Below are 26,343 nucleotides of genomic sequence, written 5' to 3'. Positions count from 1 at the left end.
ATTACTACCAGTCTCTCCACTATAGCCCATGGACCCAGGCAACGATATCCACGGCTTGATTGATGAATCGAAGTCGATTTTGATGGTTGGATCAAGGGGAGGGATATACGTGCAAATCAATTTCTACAGCGGCATAATACATCGTTCAGATGTGCAGATTTCTCCTTAAGCAGGGACTTAATAGAAGCCTTCTACTATAGACGAAGGATAAGCATATCAGATAGCTGCGTCACTTTGCGGGGCGTGCTCCGTAGTCTAAGTAAACAGTGCACCTTTTCGACTCCTCGTCATCAAGGTATTATTCTCCCGGATTTTAACACCCAAGAAGTGATCGTCCGTCTCTTCGGTTCCTTGGTCAACGAAGAAAAAAAGCCTACCAAGCAAAGCCTCTTTTCCTTCATTCTCAGCTTACAACTTTTACATCTCCTTCTCGTCCTCCCCCATCCCCGTTCTTTACAGCCACCGCTAGTGGCGTCGCAGGGTTTGCGCTCAACAGGCAGCAGTTGACAGATGAAAAAGCACCTTTATTCGCTCAGCATCCTCGATCTCTTCATTTCCTTCCCTGTCATCTGTCTTGGAAGTCGCCAAATTCCCCGCAAGCCCCAACAAATTATCGAGTGACTGGGCGCCTGACCTCATTCCACCCACGTTCTTGGCGCATTCCCAATCAGACACCCCTTGCCAGGAATACAAAGGGGTAGCTCATTCAAACGATCAATATCCGGAGATCCTACCTCACAATGTCCTATAATCGCTTAGGTCAGTCAATAATTTTGTTTTGGACCGTGTTACGCTGTTGTTATTGCAGGGCTGCGGGATCCGTCGCATCTCCGCATCCACTGTCTTTCTGAAACATTGCCCCCGATAAAGCGACTTTGACGAGATTAGCCTCCATTGGCGCTTGCGCAAGCTGTCTGGCGATCATTCTGCAATTGTTTCTGCCTGCCATTTCATATTTTCTTTTAACACTGGTTATCACAAGCTCAATTCGGTAGCCATTCCAACTAACATTCGAGCCCTGTAGACCACTACGGGGAGGATGGCAATCGTTCTCCCAGCATGAACCCTCATCATTTGGACGATCGAACGGCGTCGCCTGGCCAGCCTTTGAACACTTACCAGCTGTCGGATAATCCATACGTGCATGACCATTTGCAGATGCCTTCCAGCGACCGTCTAGCGGAGCAGCCAACTGTGAGAACACCATTCCAGTCGAAGCGATTGTGACTGTTGAGATTGACACGAGATACTAGTACTCGGTAGAACGAATTCCCAACTCCTACGGTCACAATGAAGCCTACGAGCAACATCATCCCGAGCAATATCCCGGCTACGAATATGCTGTGAACCCGGAAGCTCATCACGACGCATACTATACTCATCCTTACGAGCCAACTGTCACGCCGCAAGATGATTATGATATAGGACAGTATCACGAGCAACAACAGCCTTACCAAGATGACCGAGTGCCCATTTTACAACCTGATAACCCGTTCGGTCCAGACCCGTACAGTGATGAGTACCATGACGACCCTTCGGCTGCGCCCACTCCGAGCCCGGCGCCAATACGACGTTGGAAGACGGTTAAGGAAGTACAACTCTTCCACGGTAACCTGGTCCTGGACTGTCCCATTGCGCCGAAGCTGCTCAGTCAAGTTCCTCATGCGGAACCCCCTGGTCGTGACGAGTTCACTCATATGCGCTACTCGGCGGCAACCTGCGACCCCGCTGATTTTTACGACGAGCGATTTACACTGCGCCAGAAACTGTTCGCGAAGCCTCGACACACCGAGCTTTTCATCGTCATTACCATGTACAACGAGGATGACTTCCTTTTCGCTCGAACATTGATCGGCGTGTTTAAGAACATCGAGTACATGTGCAATCGGACGCAAAGTAAAACCTGGGGCAAGGACGCATGGAAAAAGATTGTCGTTTGCGTCATCAGCGATGGTCGTGCCAAGATCAACCCCCGGACACGGGCTGTGCTGGCCGGTCTCGGTGTGTACCAGGATGGTATCGCGAAGCAGCAGGTGAACGGCAAGGACGTGACAGCACATATCTACGAGTATACTACGCAGGTCGGTCTCGAGCTCAAAGGAACTCAGGTACACTTGAAAGGGCGCTCTGGCTGCCCAGTCCAGATGATTTTCTGCTTGAAGGAAAAGAACCAGAAGAAGATTAACTCGCATCGTTGGTTCTTCCAGGCCTTTGGCCGTGTATTGGACCCCAATATCTGCGTGCTTCTGGACGCAGGAACGAAGCCCGGACGAGACTCCATCTATCAGCTATGGAAGGCTTTTGACGTTGAGCCCATGTGCGGAGGAGCTTGTGGCGAGATCAAAGTCATGCTGTCGCATGGCAAGAAATTGCTCAACCCGTTGGTGGCCGGGCAAAACTTCGAATACAAGCTCAGCAACATCCTGGATAAGCCGCTGGAATCAGCATTTGGTTTCATTTCGGTTCTGCCTGGTGCTTTTTCTGCGTACAGATACGTCGCGTTACAGAACGACAAGAACGGCCAAGGTCCACTGGAGCGCTACTTCATGGGTGAAAAGATGCATGGCGCCAATGCCGGTATCTTCACGGCCAACATGTACCTGGCCGAGGATCGAATTCTGTGTTTTGAGATTGTGACAAAACGCAACTGCCGCTGGCTCCTGCAATATGTCAAGTCATCGACCGGTGAGACCGATGTGCCTGATCGAATGGCGGAATTCATTCTACAACGGCGCCGATGGCTGAACGGAAGTTTCTTTGCTGCCGTTTATGCGATCGCCCATTTCTACCAGATCTGGCGGAGCGACCACAGCTTCATGCGCAAGTTCATGTTGTTGATTGAGTTCATCTACCAGACTATCAACATGATCTTTGCATGGTTCAACATTGTATGTACCGTCTTCTTATTGGCAGGATGAGCCAATGCTAACGTGAATCGCAGGGCAACTTCTTCTTGGTCTTTCATATTCTCACCACCTACCTTGGTGACGCTGATCTTCTCGGGACAACAGGTAAAGTCCTGGGTGTTGTCTTCGAGTGGCTCTATCTTGCGACCTTGGTGACCTGCTTCGTTCTGGCCCTCGGCAACCGTCCCGGCGGCTCAAACAAGTTCTACATGACCATGGTCTACTTCTGGATTGGCATTATGATCTACCTGACCTTTGCAGCAATCTTTGTGACCGTTAAATCTATTCAGAAAGAAGTCGCCGATAATTCGTTCACCGTTGGGCACTTGTTCAGCAACAGCCAATTTTTCTCGATCTTTGTCTCCTTGGGGTCGACTTATGTCATGTGGCTTCTGGCTTCAATTATCTTCTTCGACCCCTGGCACATGTTCACCTCCGTAAGTTCTCTTCCGAACATTGGCGATATGGGAGTCTGACCTATATCAGTTTATTCAATACATGCTGCTTACGCCAACGTACATCAACGTGCTCAATATCTACGCCTTCTGCAACACCCACGACATCACATGGGGTACCAAGGGAGACGACAAGGCCGAAAAACTGCCTTCAGCCAACACGAAACCTGGCGGAAAAGTCGATGTGGATATTCCCCAGGACGACGGAGATCTTAACGCGCAGTATGAGGCGGAATTGGCCAAATTTGCACAGAAACCGCCCAAGGAGACCAAGGTCATTTCGGAAGAGGAACGTCAGGCCGACTATTACAAAGGATTCCGAAGCGCGGTCGTGCTCGCTTGGGTGTTCTGCAACTTTGCCCTGGGCGCTGTTGTGCTGAGCGCTGCTGGTCTGAACCGGTTCAACGCCGACAAAAGTGCGACAGATGATAACAGGGCCACGATCTACATGGCTGTTGTGCTTTGGAGTGTGGCTGGTCTCTCGATATTCAAATTCATGGGGGCGATGTGGTTCTTGGTCGTTCGTATGGTATGTTCAAGGCATTTCGACGTTTTGCATTCTGGTTTTCAGGCACTAACCATTCGTACAGTTCCGAGGCGTTTGATGTTATTTCTCTATCCTTTCCTTCCCATGCGATGTATGCACCCGGCTCTATACTGACGTTTGGCCACGATACCACTGCGGGCTCAGTATGGTACCTTGGATGACGAAGACATGTTTTATGATATGGAGCGGTCAATGATGCTCCTGATGTTTATTTGTTTGATTCTGCTTCGTTGAAAGACGATTGCGACGTACGATGTAGATACCATTTTGTTCGGGAGGGCATACAGGGCATCATACAACGTGTGGTGTTGCGTTAAGTATGGGTTGTGTAATCATTATTCTTATATTGTACTTGAGATATAACATCTAGACAATGACTTATGCTGCGCTCTCACTCACTATCCTTTCATCTCTCTTTGATCTATTCTTAAGGCCGGATGTTGGCGTCTACTCTCGGTCTCCTCAGACTCCATCCTAGCCCCATCGTTGGAGAATATTATCGGCCCTACGTATGATTTTATCCTGTGTTATATCCTCGACCCTATTGCTGACAGACTCTTCCCTGCTTCACTTATGCTTGCCCTGGCTTGTGTTATTGCTCCCTGCTTCTGATTGCGAGGATTCGTCTTTCCTTATTTCTAACCTAGCTTTAATCTTGAACGCGGTTCTGTTTTGATGAGGAGTAGAAAGTTTAATAAAGGCAAAGTAGGAAGGGTATCCTAATAAGAAGCATCATTGGTCTAGTGGTAGAATTCGTCGTTGCCATCGACGAGGCCCGTGTTCGATTCACGGATGATGCATTTAATTTTTTTGCCCGCCATTCTCACTCGGTGATTTTATCTTGAATAGATTTTAGATTACTGCGATTTTTTTACTGCATTTCACTTATACTGGACTATGGCTAACTAACTCAGGTTCTTCGAGTGCACACATATCCCAATGCCGCCCAGGACAAGCGCCATCCCCAACCATGTCTCTTTCTCAATGACCTTGCGCTCAACATACCACTCCCCGAGGACGGTGAAGAGGAATGCACTCGAATTCGCCAATGGAACAGTTAACGACAATTCTAAGAAATATCAGCATGGACAACCATAATGAAAAAATAGAGAGACACAAAGTGCGTGAGAGGGAAGACAAACCATGCTTCCCAACCAACAAAAAGAACCAAACACTTCCCGTCAAATTGATAACAAGCGGGATGGAATACGCCGGCGTGCGGAGGAGATTAACAACCGTCCAGAAGACCGTCACGATCTTGGTCGGGAGCCATGAGGATGTCGATTTTGGTTTCATCCACGCCGGAACAGGAGTGCTACTTCCTGCATCTGCAGCTGCAGCTGTTCTGGAACGCGCATTCGACGTGAGAGGCTGGTCCTCCTCTCCCGATTCCTCTTCAGATTCCTCTTCTGGGCGCTCTTCGGTTTCGTCTCCATTCTTTGTGGCGCTGGTTGCCGTGGGGCTTTGATCCTGTAGCTCCGTCGTAGACTGCGCTGATTGCGTCTCCGGCACCGTCTGTGCCTGGGATTTCTGGTGTGCTTCCTGCCGTGCGTTAAAGTCCGCTGCGGCGCGTCGGATGAATGGCGTCGTGAAGCCCCATGCTACTCCGACGAGGAGGAAGGAGAGGACGTAGTTGAAGACAGATGGCTCATCGACCGGTACGCTTGCGTCGGGATCCATTTCCCACGTAGGTTCCTCTGTTGGGATGAGCTAATGATGGGAAGATAAGAGGTGGGTGACAGCTGTCAGGGGTGTTGCTTGACGGGATCGGGGATAAGATGACGAACGGCAGAGATGCGCCGCTTTGGTGGATCTGATAAGATAAGGGGTACACACAGAATATGCATCCATCTACTCCGTACAGAGGAGCTAAACATCTGATAAAAATCAAGGACGCCATGGCTGCCATCTCAGTCATCGCAATTAAGAAGAAATAGAAAGAAGTTGCATTAATGCTAATATCGGGACATGAGGAAATGATGGTCCAGTCTTCCCCATGGAATGATCATGACTATTGGCTTAGCTGTCGCCTTGTACGAGCACACCATACTCTGCAACCCAGCAAATCAGATAAAAAAGAGCCTCTCTGGTATTCTACTGCAAGATAAGCCAGAGTCAGGCCGTAGAGAATAACAAAGAGGCAAAAAAGAAAAAGAAACGTCAGCGATAGGACTCGAACCTATGCGGCCGAAGCCAAGTGATTTCTAATCACTCCCCTTAACCACTCGGGCACACTGACTGTGCTGATGGTAGCGTTGTCCTATTTTAACTCTATCAGCCAAGTGAAATAATAAGGTTCTCGTATAGTTGCCTTCGATGGCATATTCCGCGTAGGCCCGAATACTGGGGTATGCGCCAGTGAAGATCGACCCTGCTGCCGTACCTGCAGGAAAATTGCAGGAGGATCAGCGGCTAGACGATGATTGTGGCGCAGAGACAACCGAGAATGACAGGCTTGTATTGCTTGAGCCTCGGTAAGCATAGCACAGGCTACATGATATTCAGACACGAGCAGCGCATACCGCTTGAAGTATACCCACTGGCTAATACATAGACTGCCACGCCACCGAAACGGTCACATCGCCATGGTCATGTGTGGACCATATACGGCAAGACATTGGGCGCAATTTGGAACTATACGCAAATGGGCGCTTCAGTTGTCCAAGAAGCCACCTCAAAACGAAGGAAGATAAGGTATATCAATTCCTGCTCGTCTCTACCGATACAGCTTGGAAAACTCCCCGCCCTCCGGAGGCTGGAGCCAGTTCCTCTCATCATAGTCCCATCCATCCGCACCCTCAATGACATGGAATGTATATGCAAACCGGCTGCGCGGGCTGGTATTCTTCTCGCTCATATGCAGCACATTCCCATGAATCAGCACCAATGACCCGGCCTTGATATCCAGAATCTCCAGATCCTCATCCTTGACCTCTTGGCCCTGGTCCTGGCCGTCTGCCTCGGACCCTCTCGGCATCTCCGGCCCATCATTCTCCACAAACTCCGTCCCAACAACCTTCCCATTTTCCCCAATCTTCCTCACAAACCGCCGCTTGATCCCCTGCCGATGCGAACCCCTCCACATCCCCAGCGTCGCATTCCCACGCCCCGCATCCTGCAGCGCAAACCACCACCCCACCGCCGACGGCGGCCTCGTATACAGGAACTCCGAGTCCCGATGCGGTGGCACCGCGCCCCCGATCCCGGGCTGCTTGCAGATCACCATACTCTGCAGCACGCGCGGGTCCACGAACCCCAGGGATTTGGCGATGGCGGCATTGCGCTTGCTCAGCGAGACTTTCTCGAAGGGCGGGGAGAGCGAGTGCAGCGCATGTCCAATCTTGTTGATTGCTTGCTGTTTGGGCTTGAGGAGGGTGGGTTTGCCTGTTGCGGGGTCGGGGGTGGAGAAGGCGTCCGGTTCGAAGAAGAAGCGGATCTTGTCGCCGGAGTTTAGGAAGTAGTCATCGCCGACGTGGGGGTCGTTCTTGTTAGTTTCGTCGTCGCCCGTAGTGAATTTGGTGAGGGGGTGGGATTCTAGCGGGAAGTCGTCGAGAAGTCTGTTTGTCTCGGTTAGGAGGGAGCTGATGTCCTCCGGGGAGAGGAAGTTGGGGATGACGAGGTAGCCGTTCTCACGGAAGAAGGTGAGTTGAGAGGGGGTAAGGCCTTCCATGGTTTAGACGTAGAGATCGATTGCTGGAAAAAATAAGAGGGAGAAAGGTGGAAGAGGTGGGATGAGTTGAGGGGGAAAATGCGGGGGAAATGATGTTTAAATAGTGGCCTTATCAGTATCAGTCGGATATGCCCGAGCTGATCAATGATCATGACAGGTTGACACCAAATAGCAAGATAGAATATGAATCAATAGCATTGTTCAATTTGTAAATACCATTAGATGTGTCGAAACCCACAGAAACCCTCTGAGCCCTGCCTCCCAGCCTCTCTCATGGTATTTCTGCATGCCCACATCAAAACTCATAACATATTTCCTTTCTGGGCTGGGATCAAGAACGTCACATACAAAATATTAATGCCACTCCCCCTGGGTCCTATTTCCGCGTGCGAATAAGAAGCTTATAATCATCTTCCTCAACACCCTACGCTAGCCATACTGAAATATTAGCATGTTTAGCTCTGAGACAATCCCAAATTCAATCAGAAAGCCAGTAGCATGGTCGCTGAAGGCATCACCGTCATATTATATAGTAAGTGTTATTTCTATATTTTTTTGACGTTTGCAAAGATAATATGTTGCGCCTGCCCGTCACTGTGCAGTAACCAATTGCATGTCCGTTAGTAGCTATGATGGTATGATGCTGTATGCTGAATGCATGGAGTTTTGTCCACTCAGTTTACCATGTCGTCGTAACCCCAGGCAATGGGCATATCAGGATAAAAGTATTTGACAATGCCCCTGGTGAAGCCTTATGTCTCTGGCGAGCAATAAGAAAGAGCCCTCCTTTCAACAGAGTGTTTGAAACAATGTCTTCAGATTGAGAGGAGGTTCCATGAGAATCGACTTCTGTGAGGTTCTGCAAACGGTCCCGAGGTTTCGGCGGGAACTGCTCCCCCAGTCCGTCTTAGAGAAGGAACCGAATCATCAGACATTGCTAAGGAAAATGGCTGACAAGGGGACCGCGCAGGTAGCAAGGACAACGTGTGGAAAGCCGAGAGTGAGAGCGGCTTTTACGACATGATCAATCAATAATTGCTCATCTTTCAGCACTGTGTACATGAGATCGGTGTTGCAGGAGTCAACCGACCCCTGAGCAGAGGAGTAAGGGAGTCGGGAGGAAGCCATCACCAAGCTAATAGGACTGTCTCATTGATTGTGTGTCCATTAAAACACACCAATCATGTCCATTAAAAACACATCGATCACTAGGTTCCGGCATATACGTAAGATAGCATAACCTCTTTAAATTTACAGTTAGATGATGCTCAATAATCAGACTGTTCAGTTGAAAGCTTAATCACTCACATGGCCAGCCTCGCCTTTGACTCAACAGGAACTAGATCCTCCATGGAGGCAATCTCCTGCTAATGGAGCCCACAACCCAGATGTTGCTGCACTCCATCCATCGACTAATGCTATGCTCTTGGGAGAGGGTCCAAGTCTTCTGTCGCTCTTGTTGTCCGAGTCGATGAACGCGGCCCCAGGCCTGGAACAAAATGTCCATATTCCGTCAGAACCAGCCGACTGGTGGCGTAGAACAGCAAAGCCCCGATGTGATCTGGGTTAGGGTAAAAGAGAAGAGGAACTGATATATAGCTCGACGAGATCTTGCCTGACTGGCCTATATCATCAAGCAATCGCAAGGTCTTGATTGGCGTTTTTACAGAGAGGTCTTCAAGGCTAGGATATTTCTGATCCAGTCCATGATGTGTGATTTGAGGTAGACCCTGCGCCAGCTTCTGTGTCTATCAGTCTGTGTGATGTCCTTCGTGATCACATTGAAGACCTGAAGGTCTGACAGTCGGGTATGTTGCCCAGGTTGTGGCATATCAAGTATTAACGGCTCATCGCTTCTTGGATGTCCATGTGTCCATCTTACGGTACGAGTCAGTTTTCAGGACTGCCGTGGGCCTCTAGTCGATAGAATGGCCTCATGGCCTCCTGGCTGTCGTAAATAGGGACCCTTCTCGTAAGTCCTCTCGCCCGAACAGAAATGGCCCGGACATATTTGTGATATCATGAAGATGGATTCCTGAGAGACATGTCGGATGCAGTCCGTCTGCCATGAACTTCTTCGCGATCATCACAGAGTCCGTTGCCAGGGCCGTGTCCAACATGCGGCCTCCAAAGACGACCAGCGCGAAGGTGTGGAATGCTCGCTCTGACATTTTTGAACAGGTGAACAGCTCTGTATTCCAATGAAAATGATTAGATGGCTGGAATTAATGGAATCGATAGATAACTATGATGGAAATCAACCATGTGGTCGTGATCGTTGAAACGATACCAGAAGCGGCACCGGGCCCTCTGACATTGGGTTGATCCCTATTTGAGCATCATAGCATCCAACACCCATCAGATATTTAATCAAATTGCGTCAAAATCTGATCATTCATGGCTTCCCCAGAGGCCACTAGTCACGACTTCAATTCGTCAATCTCATTGAGGGTGATTCGAACATTGATCAACGAATCCTTAGTTGCTAAAGGCGCACTCGCATTTATCAAGCAGCAAGAAACGGCAAATATATGATGATGGTTTGCGAACCCTCTATGAAACTACGCGCGACGGCGGCGTCAAATGCTTTGCAATGGCAGTCACTCAGGGGAAGGAAAGGGAAGTTCCATTGCTGCCTGGCCCCTGTGCACCCTCGTGGGGCTCGGAGATTACCTTGACAATGAGCGTCTCGATATCGGCGAAATAGCTGAAGCGTACATGTTCCGCTCCAGAGTAGAAAATAGTAGATGTAGAGAAATAAGGTGTCCGGATGATGGATTTAGCCTAGCATTGCATATCCATGATCATAGCAGTATAATATTATAACAAGATAGAAAGATTTGAGGCTCCATCAGTGGTTTATGAGCAAGAGAGGTCGGGGTGATAAAAGGAAGGGATGTAGGTGATGAGGCTATTTCTCTGCAATTGAGCCTCTGAATGCTCTCTAAGCCTTTATGTAGTGAATGCATCTTTATTAGATAGGTGAATGCTTAAGTTCATCACTTAAGTCTTCTAAGTATGTGAAGAAAGAAGAGTGCTACGTATGAAGAGAAAGAAATTAGCTTACCACAGTGGAGTACGCAGTTCACCCATCTGTTTACAAATCTAAGCTAATTGATGAAGGACATCGAGTCTATTTGAGCATCATAGCATCCATCCAACCCCCGACAGATCTTGATCCATTGATACACATTGCGCATTTCCTAAGCTTGAATTTGTTCCATGAATTATCCGACCAAGTATTACTTCCGAAACGATCGGGTTGATTGTTATGTCCATTCCCCCATGATGCCTCTAGAAGTCGTGCTGCAGCAATTCCCACCCCTTCTTTCCGGCTCCTTCAAATCAATTTTTACAAATTGGCGCCGTCGTAGGAGGATCAATATGCATTTTCGGCAATGGCCCAGGCACACGCTCTACCTTGACCAGAACCGGAATGACAGCACCCGTAGCGAGCGCAAACTTCCGGTGCCCCGTGACCTGCAAGATACTCGTAATGGCCCCTGAATGGGCGGTCAAAGAGATAAACGTGTTTCTGTCGTGAGTGAAGATGTCTTGGAGTAAGTCGCGAAGGCGAGCGTCACGCGCAGTGTCAGACTCCCGTAGCTTTGGATCATAGAGAGGGTCTTCTTCTGCGAAGCCATCTTCAGTGATGTACTCGGGGTACTCGGCTAGTATGGCCGTTTTCGAGGACCGACTGTCGCAGGTGTGCAGGCCGATTGTTTCTCGGAGGAGCTGCTCATGTAAGTTACCATGGTTTATGAAAGGCGATACCGTGGACCAACCTCTTTGAGGACCGGGCGGAAAGGCTCCGTATGCGGCATCTTCAGGCCACGGAACGTGATACTAGCAGTAGCCAAGCATCGATTTAACGGACTCACGTAGTACGATTGAGGGAATGGGATCTTGGTCTCGATCTGCGTCTCCCAAGCCCGGTGCGCGGTTTCCGCCTGAGCTATGCCCACAGGAGTGAGACGGGCGTCCACCCATGTCCCGTTGTCGTCGCCGTCGAGAAGGGACCAATAGCACTAGAACTGTTAGTAGAGTTGCTGTAAACAGCCTCAGGTACCGGGGTATCAGTAGAAATACTTACATCCCATGCTGCTCTCCCATAGCGGCGCTCGGCGACATTGTGGTATCCCTCTCCATGTCGGCCAAGATAGAGCAGTCTGTAGCTTGCCTCAGGGCCACTCTCTGCATTGAGCTTATTGATCTGGAACTCAAATCGCTCCCATTGGGTTCTGCGGCCATCGGGATCAAACTCGGCGTCCGAGTCATATCTTCGAGATATCAGGCCAAAGTTTGATGTGACCTGGTGCCATCATCAGCTAGGTCCGCAGGTGATGCTATATTTCAATAACAGCTCACATAATCGAAAGTATCCGGATCAGTCGTCGGTTCATCTTGCAGGAAATACCCGGTTACAGTGCTCAGTCTCAGATGCGACTCAGATGTCACTGATTCAGCCATCATCATCAACCCAGCTACAATGACAGTGATTATGAGCAGTAATGGTCTGGATGGTGTTAGTAGGGGAAAAGGCGTCGAGGTGTGAGCACATACATGATGAAAGATATTTGAAATAACCGGTGGAAGCCAAGTGCCCTTCGATGATTCGAATTCGGACTTTCACTTTCACTTAGAGGCTGATATTCAAGCTCATTGCCCTGCGTGGGTGGGCGAGCTCTGGAGAGACGCAGGGGGACCATATCCAAGAGCTCGTGCGCTTCATTGGGTGCGGGCTCTGCTGGGTGTGGGGCAATCAATCGCCAGCCAGACTGGACTAGGTCAGATATATTCATCCGTTCATCCAATTCTTCCAACTCAAAACAAGACCGTGAGAAGGATGGAAAATTGATAATTGCCTCGTGTAGGTGGTTGACAATGATCAATTGTGACCCATGGAAAAGGACGCATACACGTGTCGATGTTCAGGTGAAATAGAAGACGTCACAAGGGCAATTTCTAAAGGTACCCGACCTAGTAAATGTAGGGAAAACGGATGCGTCCAGAAATGTATATTTCAGTATTGTACAAGGTGAACCCGTCATCGGCTCAATTCTTTAGACCACAAATGGTGATGGCAAGCCATTGACCTCTCATCACCAGGGGTAGACAGATGTGGGAGAGGAAACGCTGAAACATCCGCTCGACGGAGAGTGCTTTCAGAAATCTAGAAAAATTACAAGGAAACGAACAACGCCGATAACAACCCATCAAATCGCCTGGTCATGGCTATAAAACAACGAAGCGAACAAGTCGATCACCAGCTATAGTACTGGTTCTGGGCGGTGATCTTCCGGTCCGGAAGCTGGGTCCAGACTTGGGCTTTCCGCTTGCGCAGTGCCTCAGCCTCACGATCCTGCCACTCTCTGAGCCGGGTATTCTCTTCCTTGAGCAAGACAGTCAGGGAAGTGTAAGGGGGCCGCAGCCGATTAATCTGGCCTCGAGCGCGATGGTCGTAGTCGACTCCGTATGGACCTCGGTTGACCCAAGCCTGGGCAATGTAGATTGATGAAGGGTTGGTGATCTTTTTCCGCTCACCAGATTTGAGAGTGATGGTGATAGGCTTCTCTTCGGTGGCGTTGCCCAGACCCATACCTGACCGAACAATGGCAACGTTCTTCGCGTGCTCGAGGTGCTCAAGAACGTCCTTGGCGACCTTCTTCTTGCTGAAGCGCATCTGTAACATAGCCTCGTCGATATTCTTTCCTGCGATCTGGCGCGCGAGGGGTCCCAGCTTCTTCACGGACGTCTTGAACCAATGGGACTTGGACAGTGACTCGCGCTCCGTCCGCATAATCTGCTCGGTCTTCGTTAGACGCCCCCGACGACGTACTTCCCGGACAATCATCTTGCGCTCCCAGCGCATCCTCGCCTTCGGGCGAGGATCGAGCACGGTCGCCATGTTGACACGGTTTCGGTTTTCCACCTCCAAGTTGGCTTCCTCCTCGCCTTCGGCCGCTTCGGTGGCTTGTTTGCGTGCTGCTGGTGTCCGACCGGATGCAATAAGCTTCGGGGTTGCTTCGTCTTCGGCGAAAATCGAGTCTGCACTCAATGAGCCCTCACGCTTAGGAGGGGCTGTTGCTCTGCGGGTAATTTTCGGCTTTGCGGTCTCGGACCTGCCGCCGAAGAAGAAATTTTTGATGGAAGACAAGGCAGACGGTTTGGATTGCTCCTCCGGTTTGTCGTTAGGCCCATTGCTACCGTCATCCTGAGCACGGCGAGGGAAGGAATAGGTCAGGGTGCGTCGAGGGACAAGAGCAACGCTTGTCCGGGCTACACAAATGATTCAGGGTCAAAAGAATATTACAAGTAACGGGTAAAGCAATTGGGAAGGTAGTGACTTACCTGACCGGATCAGTTGCCCGTAGGGATATACAACACCCATTGTGGCCATGACAATCGAGCGTTAACAACCCCCGGAGCTGGTCGAGTCTGATATTCGGAGATTGAAGGGAAAATTGCAACCGGAAAGTCGAGAGCACATGATCCGCGTTTCTTGGCTGCGGAGTAGGTTGATATGGTCTACCGTACAATGTGGCTAAGGAATCAAGCCACACTTTTGTTAGCTTTGAGGCTTGACCCACGGCAGCAACTTTTTAGCTCTCACACGGCGCGTCCCAACTCCTTGCAAGTTCGGCATTTTTTTGCGATTTGCTTGCAGCTAGTCTAATCTAACTGTAGACTAGCACCTTGCTAAGTTTCCAAGCGCTTTGGTAGTAGAGTATTACCTCTACCTCTTCATGCAAAATGACCTCATCATCTGCCTAGTCTCGGTCGGTTTCTGCTGGTGTCGGTTAAAGCGGCAGCCCTCAATTATCTGCCTCCATTTGGTGTGATATACGTGGCTGTGCGGAGCATTATGACTACCTAGGTGCAAAATGCAGTGATTGCTTGAAATATTACATGACAGCCAGTGTTCTCAGCATTGAATACCTGTACCTGAGTTGTCATGGCTTCATCTGCTTCGCTAAACCATTGTCCGATCGTTTGCAACCCCTAAAATGGGATGTGGATGATTGATGATTCGAGGCACTGGCCAACGCAGACATCCATATCCACCATTCTCGACGGTTGACTAACAGATTCAACCGACAAGTTCATAACAGGAAAATGAACGCCCTCCTCGGCGCACAGGGCAATGCAAGTGGCTGTTGATCATGGGCACGTGATGATGCTCAAACTCCAGGCGTAAAACAGCATCGGATCCAGCTCTTTGAGGTAGGCCTCGTCGTCGAAATGAAATCGAGCAGCAGGGACCTAGTCTTCTCATCCATAGCAACTCGTAAATAGCGTTCTATAGATCTGTAGATCTTGATCACTACGTCAAGGCAGCTGTCGTAACCAATCGATCGGAATGGCCTGACCAACAAATCATGTCTTTTAAACCATCGGTTACACAATCCGCACGATCGAAAGGAGTCGAGAACCTGTCGTAGTAATCAGCGTCAAAACGCCTGCATAGTACGGGAATCCTACCTAGTTCAAATTTCAGGTCGCACGATGTTAGCTAAAGCCTTGAGGTTGTTCAAGCGCTCATTCCTGAGCTAGGTGGCTGATCACTACGCTTGTTGTCGCAAAGTACTCGTCGGTAGCCTCAGGTATCTATCCCATGCTAAGAGCCCTTTTTTTCTTGGACGAGATTCATTCGACTGTCTGTTTTCTCCTTCAGTCTCTGGTCTTTTTTGCTACACTGCGCTTTTCTCGACCTGTTTCTCGTCGCCTGTCCTTTTTGTAGGTCTCTATTTCCCCATATTTTACCGTCATTGTGACCGCCGCTTACCCGCTTTTAGCTCTCGACCTGGATAGCTTGGTCCCCCTCCTCTCTCTCCCCTTCGGCTTTCTCAATCTACCCGGTCGACCCATTTTCCGTCCCAGAAATCCTTGTCGTCTCTGTGCTCAAGCATCAACGTATACAGTCGACAATCAACTACTCAAAAGGGAAAACAAACGGAGAGAACCGAAACAAGGGGAAATTTACTCACGTGGAGGGAATCATCCTCGGTCCTGACCTCTCCATTCGCGCAGTTCTTTCCTTTGTGGTTGGAACTTTTCCGCACCGCTTGAAAGGACCGACAAAAGTCCTGCTACCTGAGTCGCGATCGAGGCTCTGGCCAAAGCAGGAATGGACTCGTTGATGAGGCTATCATCAGTTATCCTCTAAATTTCGAATCCATTTCGTTCATTCTTTCCTCTTCTTTTTTCTTGAGGTCTGCGTCCGCGCCAGCGCGTTAGCTGGCGACTTTCACTTTACCTTCGCCTTCCTTCTCCGTCATTAAAGCCTTTGGAGGAAAAAAAAAAAAAATAAAAAAAAACACTCCACTATGGATATAAACTCACTTCTTTCGCCAGACTCGAATCCTCAATCTGGGCGGTCAACCCCTGGAAACGGATCGATGTCTGCCAACAATGCTTCTGCCGCGGCGTCACGTCCACCGAATAAGCCGCTACGGAAAGGTCGCACAACTTCCGCACGGCCAGCCATGACTTCGTCTCCTCTTGCGCATCACGTATATGCCCCTTCGCAATTAAACGACCCTTCACCGCCGGCGACGAGTAGTCCAAGTACTGGTCCGAACATGGGGGGAGGAAATGGCACGCCTCCGTCTGTTGATCTGCCTCCATCCCGACAAGCGTCCACGCCAGGCATGGATACCCTCGCAGATTTGGCGTCAATGCAACATCATCAGCCCCAGCGTTCCAATAGCTCCATTTTGCGGGGTACCGAATCCTATGAAAGCCAACTATCGCCATCCACGATGTACCCTCACGTTAACCCGATCTCTCACAATACGCCTACGCCCAGAACTTCGTTTGACATCGCAATGTCGGAGGGTCCGAGGGAAGGCGCTGCCCGGAGGAATTATGCTGACACTTCTTTGCGGCCCGATGCTCAAAGGATGGCGACGGAGCTCTTCGCCCAGATTCAAGACAATCCGCATATTTATGAGGCGCACGTGAATTTTATCCGCCTGCTGCACGAGGGCTTTGTCAACCATGTTTACCCGCCTAATAATCCAGAAATCCATGGCGACCCACGAAAATACGATCTCCTTAGGGATATGCGCACTGCACGGGAGGAGATGGACAAGCTCTTCGCCATGGGTGAGGATCTCTGGGCTGAGTGGATTCAGGACGAGAGTATGTTGGCGCAATCAGTTGAGGAACGCATTGCGGTGATGGAACTCTGCCAGCGATCAATTGAGGAGGAGTACGGTAGTACCAAGCTATGGACCATCTACGGTGAATGGGTTCTATACCTCTACAACTCTGCGCACGGGGATTCTGGTTCGAACCAGTGGTCCGAGGAGGACAAGCTGGTCGGTCGGGAGGTCTTTACCTGGCAATCTGTTTTGGATGTGTGGCAGCGAGGTGCCGAGGCAACCCGATGGAGGATTCACGATAGCCATCTGGTCTGGGATCGATTTCTGGATCTGCAAGTCCAAGACCTTTCTCGTCGCCCATCGCAAGAACGTGCCAGTCAAGTGAAGAGCTTCTTCGATGTCCGATTGCAAACTCCGCATGCTACCTGGGACCAGACCTTCCAGGCCTTTTCGGGATTCGTGTCGACATACTACAACGCAAATTACGAGGAAATCATGGCCGACACGGCGGGCCGACTTGCTACGCCAATTAAAGAGAAGTACAACGCGCGGGAGCATTTAGAGATCAAGTTGCGCAATGCCGTCGATGCTGGGGAGTTTGGCCTGGAGTGGGCGGCGTACTCGGAGTACATTGAATGGGAAGTGAGCCGACACCGGCGGAAACGCCAGTCGAATTTCGATCTTGTGAACGCCATCTACCAGCGTGCAGTCCTACGTTTCCCGACGGACTCCAACCTCTGGGAGGACTACGTCATGTTCCTCATCGACCAGAATACGCACGGTAACGCGAGAGCGACCACAATACCGACGCTCGAAAGAGCCACCAGGCATTGCCCATGCACTGGTACCCTTTGGTCGCAGTACCTCCTAAGCTCCGAGCGGGAAGGACAATCTTTCCAGAAGATCGCTGACATCAAACACAAAGCCACAAGTACTGGCTTGCTGGACGCCGGTGGTATGGAGGAGGTACTGAAAGTCCATACCGCCTGGTGCAGCTACCTTCGTCGGCGCGCCTTTCTTTCAGATTCGACCGACGAGGACCTGGATGTTGCTGAGGTTGGCATCCGATCCGCCATCGAAAGTGTTCAAGAACTCGGTGAGAAGAAGTACGGTCGCTCATACCAGGGTGATCCGCTGTTTCGTCTCGAACGCATCTACATCCGTTACCTGAGTGAAAGCGGCAGTTGGGACAGTGCACGCGAAACCTTCAAGGGGTTGGTTGGTCGCCGTGGCAATAGTTACGAATTCTGGCTCACCTACTACCATTGGGAGCTGATCTCGTGGAGCAAATTTGTGCAGGGAGAAGCGACGGCGGATGCCGCACGGCGGACTCCCAACCCCAGCTTTGCAACCGCCGTGTTGAAACAAGCCATCAAGCGGACAGACCTGGATTGGCCCGAGAAGATCATGCAGGTCTACGTCGCGCATTGTGAAGATTACGAGGACTCGGACGAACTCCAACAGGCTGTACTGGAGACTAGGAAAGCCATGAAGGCCATCAACGCACGGCGAGAAAAGGAGGCTAGAGAAGCGGCGGCATTGCAGCAACAGCAGGCGGCGGCGACCGATCTTGCATCTCAAGCAGAGAAGCGTAAGCGCGAGGATGACACTGGAGTAAATGGCTTTCCCAGCAGTAAAAAGGCCCGTGCCCAGGAGCCAGCACCAGCACCCGCACCAGCACCCACTGCGGCGCAACCTGAGCCTGTCGCACTCCGGCGCGACCGCGAAAATGCCACAGTGGTTGTCAAGAATTTGCCTCACCATATTACGGAACACCGAGTGCGACAGTTCTTCCGTCATGTAAGTTTCTCCCCTGGTTTCCCGGGTTGTCTTCACTTCCTCATCTGACTTGGATAGTGCGGGACAATCAATAGCTTGACGATGCTGCCAGGCGACGATGGAAACTCCGAGACCGCCATTATAGAGTTCGAAACAAGAGAGGAAGCTCTCGTGGCTCAGACTCGCGATCAGAAGTTGCTTGACGATAACGCCATTGAGGTTCATCTTGGCTCCGGATCCACCTTGTTCGTTACGAACTTTCCATCGACTGCTGATGAAAGTTATATGCGAAATCTGTTCCGCGAGGTAGGCACCTGCCCGACAGCTCCCATGTAATACAACACTAACCAGTCTTAGTATGGCGAGATTGTCGATATACGCTTTCCATCTCTCAAATACAACACTCATCGACGGTTCTGCTACGTGCAGTTCAAATCCTCTGGGGATGCCCATAATGCGACCAAGCTGAATGGCACCCGGGTCGGAAGTGATCTCAATCTGGTAGTCAAGATCTCAGATCCGTCTCGTAGAGAGGACCGTCATGGACCTGTTTACGAAGGGCGCGAGATCCACATTTCCAACATTGACTGGAAAGCCAATGAGGGTGACCTTAAGGAAGTGTTCCAAAAGTATGGCACTATCGAGACGGTGCGGATCCCAAGAAAGGTCGATGGTGGCAGTAAAGGGTTTGGTTATATTGTCTTTTCCACCAAAGTATGTTTTCTGGCCATCCGGCTACTGAGTGTTACAGCTAATCTCTCGGATAGGAGGAGGCAGAAGCTGCCCTTGCTATGCATGAACAGGAATTCCGCTCGCGTCCGCTACAAGTCCGAATTTCGACCCCCCAAGGTGCTAAACGAACTGCAACCACTATCGTGAACCGCGTCCGAGCGTCACAATCCCCTGCAGCGGAGGCGAATGGGACCAAAGCGCCATCAGTCGAGCCTGAAGGCGCAGCCAAGGAGCGCTCGGCGCGGACCCTGGGGCTCATGAACGTTCCTGACACGGTGAATGATGCGCGGATCCGTGCACTGGTGGAGCCTTATGGACCGCTCATCAAAATCGTCCTGCGCCCTGATCATCAAGGGGCTATTGTCGAATTTGCCGATGTTAACCATGCCGGCAAGGCTTCGCTCGAACTTGAAGGACAGGAAATTGCTCCGGGTCGAAGATTGCATGTGGGCACGGTTTCGGAAATGCTGAAGCAGTCAGCGGAGAAGAAGGCGGGCCCCGGTCAGGCGACAAAGTCGAAGGAGAAGGCCGCATTTCTCCAGCCGACCGGACCGATCAAACGTCCTGCGCAACCCGGTCAGCGCGGTGGCCGAAGAGGTGGATTGGGGGTGAAGCGGGTCAGCATTCCTTCGAGCGCCGCGCAGGGGGGAAGCACGAAAGCCGAAGAAGGCGCCAAAAGCGCGACGACGATGACGACCACGAATGTGACGACAGAAAGCAGCGCTCACCCAGTTGGCGGTGAGAAGACGAGGAAGAGTAATGATGATTTCCGTGCCATGATCCAGCGGAATCGAGGCGAATGAGAGCAAAAACTGTGCGCGGCGCTTCGGATTGTAATGACCGGTTTGGCGTTTTCCCCCTTTCTCCTTCCATTGATGTCCCTCTTCTGGACGGTCCGCTGCCATAGTGACCCGAGCGGAAGAGTTCCCTCTGCTGTCGTGACGGTTTCCTTGATCATGCCTTTCTACGCCCGCCTGATGGAAAGGCGCACGATGCCCTTTTGGCGTCTGTAGATTATCATTGCACTTCTTTTCCTGCGTTTCCTTTTTGTTTCTTGTCTGAGTCGACATGTTGTCCATCTAATGATTCTTCTTCTTGTACCTGACCGTTGACCGGGGATATACCGCAGGCATATGCGGGCTGGGTGATGGCTGCGGATAATACTGCCTCTGCTATGACTTGGACGTGTTGTTTCATGACTGAGTGGTAGGCAACATTATATGATCAATTGAAAGACATAGCTATCTCTGTCATACAAAACTGTCCTCAGTATAGCGCAACTGTATGCCTGGCATCGTTGGAGATTAATAATTCATCTGTTTCCCGCAATCTGCTACGCTATGCAACCCCCGCAATGACGGACGCTTTGACCGACCAGATCAGCCTGTTTAGAGTGACTTGACTGTCTGGGACCGGCCGTTCCCCGTATTCCTATTATTCTGCAACAGACCGCAAGATTATACACGAGTCTAGATCAGGTAGAAAGAGAGATGATTGGACAGGAATGGGATGATAATGGCTTGGTTGATCGACGGGTCATTCGGACAGAGGAATTCGGTTTGCAGGAGTGCATGACCATTGACCAGCGTAGGTGGGATATATCTTAATTAATCCGGGGGTTAGGTAGTACTGTGTACATATTTGGCTACGGTGCGGTGATTCTTGTCGAATGATAAGAGGAGACCGTGCGGGATGGTCGTACTTTGCGTGTAATGATAATGTTACCTATGACGCTGCCTTGATATATCCCTGCTCCCAAGCCTCATCTATTATCGGCGAGTTTCCTCAACTGCCACCGTTTCCACTTTCTTCCATCATTTGAACGACCGCACACCAAGTCCTGTCTTTTCATTACTATTGCTAGTGTTATTTCCTAGATAATCCTCTCATACTCATAAATTGAATTGGCGATATCAGAGCCGGATCCCCTACTTCGCTCACCTCATCCTGCCTGATCGTCTTGTTTCACCACTTAACCGTATTTTGGGTTCCAGCTTTCGACACTCGAGCCCTTCATTCTCGATCAATACTATCAGTCCTTCCTGTCGCATCGGCTTACTCACCTCTATACCATAATCCAGTTGAGTAAGAACCCTCGCTGCCGGTCAGTGAGCGTTGACCGTCCCCTTCCGACCACCACGGCAGTGTCGTCATCGCCCGCTGCCCTTGCTACACTATCCTGCTTGGCCGGGTCAATTCGACCGCGTACGCAGGAATGGATTTCCATCTCGTCCCTCGCGGAACAGACAGGAATTACACCGGATTCTTGACAAAAACCATCGTCTACAGCAGCACCTTAGTTTTATTTCTTGCTGGTACCTTTTGATCTCATGCATTACGCTGGCGACTGGTCAGAGGCTAACATTCCACAGCATTCGGCCTGACGATCTCATCCATCGTCGTCCCGAAATGGGTCAGCTATCATAGCGAAAAGGTGGGCATACAATCTCGCGGGTTTGAAAGACAGGCTGGATTGAACTAACTTGACTGGCTAGTTCCACTACTCCTACGGCCTCCACCGTCGCTGCTCCTCACTCACCAACGTCTGCGAGAGTTTCCCCCAGCGCGAAGACTGCCATGGCGAAGACCGGTACTTTTGCTCCATGTGGCGCACCGTCGGGTTCCTGATGTCGTTTGCCGTGGTGCTGGAGGGGATGAGCGTGGTTTCGTATCTGATTGTCCTGTCGGGCGGGAAACGGCTGCGCGAGTCGGGGTGGAAGGTGTTGAGTCTGCTGATTATCCTGTCTGCGCTTGTGCAGGCGGCGAGTATGTCGATTGTCGTAAGTCCTTATCTCAAAAATTCTCGTTCGTTCCGTAATTGACACGGGCACGACAGGCATACTTGTTTGACAATGAGGACCGCTTCTTTGTCGGCTGGCGGCTGGGTGAGTCCTGGATCTATTGCACCGTCAGCTGGTGTGTGAGTCTTTTCTGCGCGGTGGCCATGATACTTGCGGCGAATAGTCTTCCATCAGAAGGGGGCTATGAGTTGATTCCGGATCATTCGTGACCGTGAAGGTTGGGTTTTACTGATTTAGCAGCACACCGTTCGGCAAGTTATCATTTACTTTTTTATGTTATGGTCGGCTAAATTCTGTTTCTGATACTTTACGGCGTTGTGTATGTACCGGCCTACAGGCGTCACGATTAATGCTAATGAAGAACGCATCCCATTTACCTGGATCATCTTTGTACCTTTTGCACCGCTCCCTTCCTACTCACCCTCGACGACTTCTTCCTTGTGCCCTCCCCATCCTCACTAGCCTGCTCTAAAACCCACGCCCGAAACGTCGGCAGAATCTCAATATCCGGAAACAACACCTGCTCTTTACTTTTGCCCTTTGTGTTTTGCATCTGGCGACGCTGATGCTGCTCCGTCAAATCCGCACGGACCCGCTCAACAATCGCCCGGATCTCAGCAAACGACTTCCCAGGCCCTGTCTCGGCGCGCAACCACTCGGGAACAGGACACGCTTTGATCCGCGGCTTGCGTCTCTGTTTTCTTTTCCTTCCATCGTCTGGTGACTCCTCTTCCTCCTCCTCAGCTCCATACTCCCCATCATCCCCAGAAGCACACGCAGAAACAGAAACAGAAGTAGAAACAGAGCGCCTCCCCTTCCTCAGCCTCACCCCCTCCACCCCGTCTTTAGCGGCGGACTGCTGCGAAGAGGAGGAAGAGGAAATCCTCTCAGCCTCCCTCCTCCTCAATACCACCTCAAAGCTCTCCACCCCGCCCCAAGCCTCCATCCTCGCCAGACTATCAAGCAGCAGATCGCACTGCGTGAACGGCCATGCGCGCGCCCGGTACCGCGCCCGCTGGTAATGCTTGCGGCAGTAGTGGACCCATACGTGGGACGGGAAGAGCTTCGTGGCGGTCTTGTTGCGGCCGAAGACGTGGGAGATTAGTTTGCGGGGGTGGGTCCCGCCGGAGGCGCTGCCTGAGGGAGAGGTGGAGGTTGTGCAGGGGTGGGTGAATTCGCAGGGGGGTTCCTTTTCTGTTTCTTTTTCTTGCCTTGGTGGAGTGGGATGGGGGGATGGTTTGGATGGTTTGGGTTTGGGTTTTGGTTTGGGGGCCATGGTTGGTGGATGCGTTGGCGATGGGAAGAGGAGGGCTGGAGGATGGGATATGTTATATATGTTGTTAGAGGCGTTTTCTATCCCATTGTTGTAGACATTATAGATGAAGATGTCTCAGATGAACATGTGATAAAGAATTGTTTGATCATGTATTCAGAAGCTACAAGCAGGTAGGTCATGGGCACAAGACGCGACTCCAACATTTGTAAATCAACCAACGCCATTATTGTTGCAATTTGTCCATATGCTCTGCAATTTGTCCATATGCTCTGCAATTTGTCCGTATGCTCGCAATTTATCCGTTGCTCTCGTAAATATCATAATCACATAGCGTAGCCGGTCGTTATCGTCTTGGGAACGTATTTTCGCGGCGCTCGGACAACGCTACATCCCACAGACCCCAGGTCAATGCTGTTCAGCTCCCGACTGAGGGCATCCATGCCCGTAGCGCCGCCCATCACGGGGTAGCTTGGCCCCGCTGGAGGTGCAATAGGTACTTTGGCCGGGATGGGTGGCCCGACATTGACGGGCGCGTACAGGCTAGAGACAGAGTGCGAGGAGCGCGCACTCGGCGCTGGCGAGACAGACTTTCGGTGCGAAGATCGCGGCCGTGCCGTGTCAGTCGTGCTATAGTTTCGCCCATGTCCATAGCCTCCGTACTCCTGGCGACCACGCTCCGGGTACTCCGCACCAGGCGATGTCCCGGATGTCCCACTGGACCGGGGACGGGCTCCCGCAACGTCCCTGGCGGAAGGATGCTTGAAGCGGAGAATCACCTCGGGCTTTCTGTTCTTGCGTTCCGGCTCTGGCGCCCACGTCTCAGAAGGAAGATGATCCGAGGGATCAATCTCGCGGCCATCGTCACCGATGATCGGCCCTGAGGTATCGGGCTTCATCTCATTGAGTCGGGCCGTCTGCATTGCCTGCGCGACTGTCTCGTACGCCGGTGCTGTGTCGCGGGTGACGGCAGACCGTGCCGCGTTTGGATTCAACGCATCGTACGAGTCTGGTGAGAAGGGGGTCTGGGACACCTGGCGTTCCGCCGTGGATGGTGGTCGCGGACTGACCGACTTGCGCCGAGGGACGATGCGAGATTCGGAACTGACAGATTTCCTAAGAACCAAGGAGCTACGGTAATCGGTGTCGTCAGGGTAGGGTATTGAAGCAGGCTTCGATCCGGTAGTCCGGATCATGGCATCTTCTTCAAAGAAGCTGCGCCGCCGGTTCGCTTGGCTTTCCTGTACAGCACGGACAGCCTCCACCTCGGCCAAGGCCGGGTCAAAGCCGGCGACCAGGCTGCGCGGCACCGATGGATTCTTCATACGAGGGTGGTCCTGTAGGCGGTTCCCGTGCGACGGGCGGAGCGGCTGGAGCGCGGTCATATCGTTGGTATTGCGGGGGGACGGTGCAAACTCTGGAGAGTAAGCCTTGTACGAGGAAGCTGGTGACGGTACTAACTGTTGACTCGGCTGGACCAGGCCTGACCGATGCGCTGGGGGCGGAGGTGGAGGTCCCTCCTCTTCTTCGTCGTCCACGCGGGGCTGCATGGCTGCATAGTCCGGGTGGAAGTTGTCATGTGCAATGGAATTGCGATGCCGGCTGTTGATGCTCGCTACCGAGTTGCTGTGCAGACGGTAGTGATGTTCCGGTTCCGGAGCCGGAGCCGGCGCGTAATCCACGGGGGAGTGATTATACGATCTCGTAGATGAATGAGGGGAGTATTGCGCAACTTCGTGTCCATGACGTAGAGCGTCTCCCTCATATCCGTACTGTTCTGGCGCAGGGAATTGGCGGTTGCTGTGATGGCTGGTGGGGCGCGAAGTTGATTCGTATGCATGTCTTGGGTGCATGTCCGGCCCTGGTTGGGACTGGTACTCTGGTCGGCTTGGTGGCATGGAGCGGTAATCCGGAGCCGGTCCATTGCCATAGCTGGAACGCGGCCGTGCATGATGCCGACTGTCATAGGCATCGGGTCTCTCACGGTACGGATAGCTCTCTTCCTGTGGAGATCGCCTTAGAGGTGGTGGTGCGGGATGGGCGGGCGCCGCGTGATTCCACTCTCGATGAAAGTCGTCAGGCGTGTCATACACCTTTGCTGGGGGCGGAGGCTGCGATGCGGATGCGTATGCATCGTACGGAGCCTCAGGTGCTTGTCTTTGTGAATAGCGCATGTGATCGGCGCCATTCAGGGCAGGCGTGGAATGAGCATGTTCGTGATGAACGGGTCTCACTGGAGCAGGATGAGACGGCAAAGGCGCCGAGGGAGCCTTTTCGGGGGGCCCCGGACGCGCGGGAGTCGAGGCGGTAGGGTCACTAGGAAGCGGCCGTCTCTTGACCTTCTCAAGCTGGCGAGGGCCCGACAGAGAAGACGAGGAGCTGACAGGAGCGGCCGGGGCCGGTCTCGAACCACTGCTCTTGGTATGGACCTTCTCGGCGGCTTGCATTCGCCGTTCAATCACCGCCTCGTCTTCTGGCCTGGTATCGTAGTAAGTCATCTCGATGCGAACTTCACCGGCATACTTTCCTCGGTACTGCAGTGGATGCCATTGGTCGCTCTGACTTCCTCCGGGGATGATCAAGTCTCTCAGATCGATCCAGGTTTCGCCGATCAGGTCGGTCTTTTTGTCATCGTTGAATATCGATACCTTGAGTCGGAAGTAGTCGGGCGATTCGTGCACTGTGAATCGGAGCTCATGGTCCCTGAATCCAGATTAGCTTTGGCTCGACCGCTCAAGGGAAAACGGGGCGATACCATTTCGGCGTCTGGCCTCCTCGCAGGTCAGTCTCTGTTTTCTTAGCTTCCTTCCCTAACCGCGCAGCACAGTATGGGTTCTGTTTTCCCATCGTCTTTCTATTCGGCAGATTCTTCGCGCGGTCGATGACGGCGACCAGCGTGCCGATTGCGGGACCATCCACAGACATGTCAGCGTAGATGCCGGCCGCATGGTTGATATTGGTTATCCTGGGTAGTTTCGACGCCATGATGGCACCTTTCTCTCTGCAAGAGAGTTCACTCCAAGGACAGGATTGAATGGGATTTAGAAAAGCTATGTGACCATCAATTGACGGA

At 51.6% G+C, this 26,343-nt stretch overlaps 9 protein-coding genes and 2 non-coding genes across 11 annotated transcripts; 4 read left to right on the top strand and 7 right to left on the bottom strand.

Moving 5' to 3' along the window:
- Positions 1-1,059: 1,059 nt before the first annotated feature.
- Positions 1,060-3,966, top strand: chsA (chitin synthase I; the record flags this gene model as incomplete). The annotated part of the gene is made up of 5 exons (XM_043285822.1): positions 1,060-1,194; positions 1,254-2,888; positions 2,942-3,343; positions 3,393-3,890; positions 3,952-3,966. 5 exons carry the CDS (start codon positions 1,060-1,062, stop codon positions 3,964-3,966), a joined length of 2,685 nt encoding a protein of 894 aa, XP_043141757.1.
- Positions 3,967-4,637: 671 nt separating this feature from the next.
- Aud_000308 lies at positions 4,638-4,708 on the top strand. Its single transcript has one exon. It is a non-coding gene; the product is annotated as a tRNA-Gly (tRNA).
- Positions 4,709-4,813: 105 nt separating this feature from the next.
- On the bottom strand, positions 4,814-5,588 carry Aud_000307 (uncharacterized protein; the record flags this gene model as incomplete). The annotated part of the gene is made up of 2 exons (XM_043285821.1): positions 4,814-4,977; positions 5,051-5,588. The coding sequence occupies 2 exons, from the start codon at positions 5,586-5,588 to the stop codon at positions 4,814-4,816; spliced, it is 702 nt and encodes a 233-aa protein (XP_043141756.1).
- A 478-nt stretch (positions 5,589-6,066) lies between these two features.
- Positions 6,067-6,147, bottom strand: Aud_000306. The gene has a single exon. It is a non-coding gene; the product is annotated as a tRNA-Ser (tRNA).
- A 477-nt stretch (positions 6,148-6,624) lies between these two features.
- On the bottom strand, positions 6,625-7,578 carry Aud_000305 (phytanoyl-CoA dioxygenase family protein; the record flags this gene model as incomplete). The annotated part of the gene is made up of 1 exon (XM_043285820.1): positions 6,625-7,578. The coding sequence occupies one exon, from the start codon at positions 7,576-7,578 to the stop codon at positions 6,625-6,627; it is 954 nt and encodes a 317-aa protein (XP_043141755.1).
- A 3,345-nt stretch (positions 7,579-10,923) lies between these two features.
- Aud_000304 (histidine phosphatase family protein) lies at positions 10,924-12,054 on the bottom strand (the record flags this gene model as incomplete). The annotated part of the gene is made up of 4 exons (XM_043285819.1): positions 10,924-11,313; positions 11,364-11,606; positions 11,672-11,890; positions 11,947-12,054. The coding sequence occupies 4 exons, from the start codon at positions 12,052-12,054 to the stop codon at positions 10,924-10,926; spliced, it is 960 nt and encodes a 319-aa protein (XP_043141754.1).
- A 787-nt stretch (positions 12,055-12,841) lies between these two features.
- Positions 12,842-13,969, bottom strand: Aud_000303 (mitochondrial 54S ribosomal protein uL22m; the record flags this gene model as incomplete). The annotated part of the gene is made up of 2 exons (XM_043285818.1): positions 12,842-13,857; positions 13,930-13,969. The coding sequence occupies 2 exons, from the start codon at positions 13,967-13,969 to the stop codon at positions 12,842-12,844; spliced, it is 1,056 nt and encodes a 351-aa protein (XP_043141753.1).
- Positions 13,970-15,905: 1,936 nt separating this feature from the next.
- Aud_000302 (U6 snRNP complex subunit PRP24) lies at positions 15,906-19,999 on the top strand (the record flags this gene model as incomplete). Its single annotated transcript, XM_043285817.1, has 4 exons — positions 15,906-18,485; positions 18,543-18,770; positions 18,822-19,178; positions 19,232-19,999. The coding sequence occupies 4 exons, from the start codon at positions 15,906-15,908 to the stop codon at positions 19,997-19,999; spliced, it is 3,933 nt and encodes a 1,310-aa protein (XP_043141752.1).
- A 1,412-nt stretch (positions 20,000-21,411) lies between these two features.
- Aud_000301 (uncharacterized protein) lies at positions 21,412-22,206 on the top strand (the record flags this gene model as incomplete). Its single annotated transcript, XM_043285816.1, has 4 exons — positions 21,412-21,511; positions 21,569-21,630; positions 21,692-21,976; positions 22,033-22,206. The coding sequence occupies 4 exons, from the start codon at positions 21,412-21,414 to the stop codon at positions 22,204-22,206; spliced, it is 621 nt and encodes a 206-aa protein (XP_043141751.1).
- Positions 22,207-22,379: 173 nt separating this feature from the next.
- Positions 22,380-23,273, bottom strand: Aud_000300 (putative pathogenicity factor; the record flags this gene model as incomplete). Its single annotated transcript, XM_043285815.1, has 1 exon — positions 22,380-23,273. One exon carries the CDS (start codon positions 23,271-23,273, stop codon positions 22,380-22,382), a length of 894 nt encoding a protein of 297 aa, XP_043141750.1.
- Positions 23,274-23,596: 323 nt separating this feature from the next.
- Aud_000299 (uncharacterized protein) lies at positions 23,597-26,255 on the bottom strand (the record flags this gene model as incomplete). The annotated part of the gene is made up of 2 exons (XM_043285814.1): positions 23,597-25,973; positions 26,026-26,255. 2 exons carry the CDS (start codon positions 26,253-26,255, stop codon positions 23,597-23,599), a joined length of 2,607 nt encoding a protein of 868 aa, XP_043141749.1.
- Positions 26,256-26,343: the final 88 nt, after the last annotated feature.

Source organism: Aspergillus udagawae, assembly GCF_001078395.1.
Source record: "Aspergillus udagawae IFM 46973 DNA, scaffold_1, whole genome shotgun sequence".
Taxonomy (NCBI): Eukaryota; Fungi; Ascomycota; class Eurotiomycetes; order Eurotiales; family Aspergillaceae; genus Aspergillus; species Aspergillus udagawae.
This window is presented reverse-complemented; position numbering and strand designations above follow the sequence as displayed.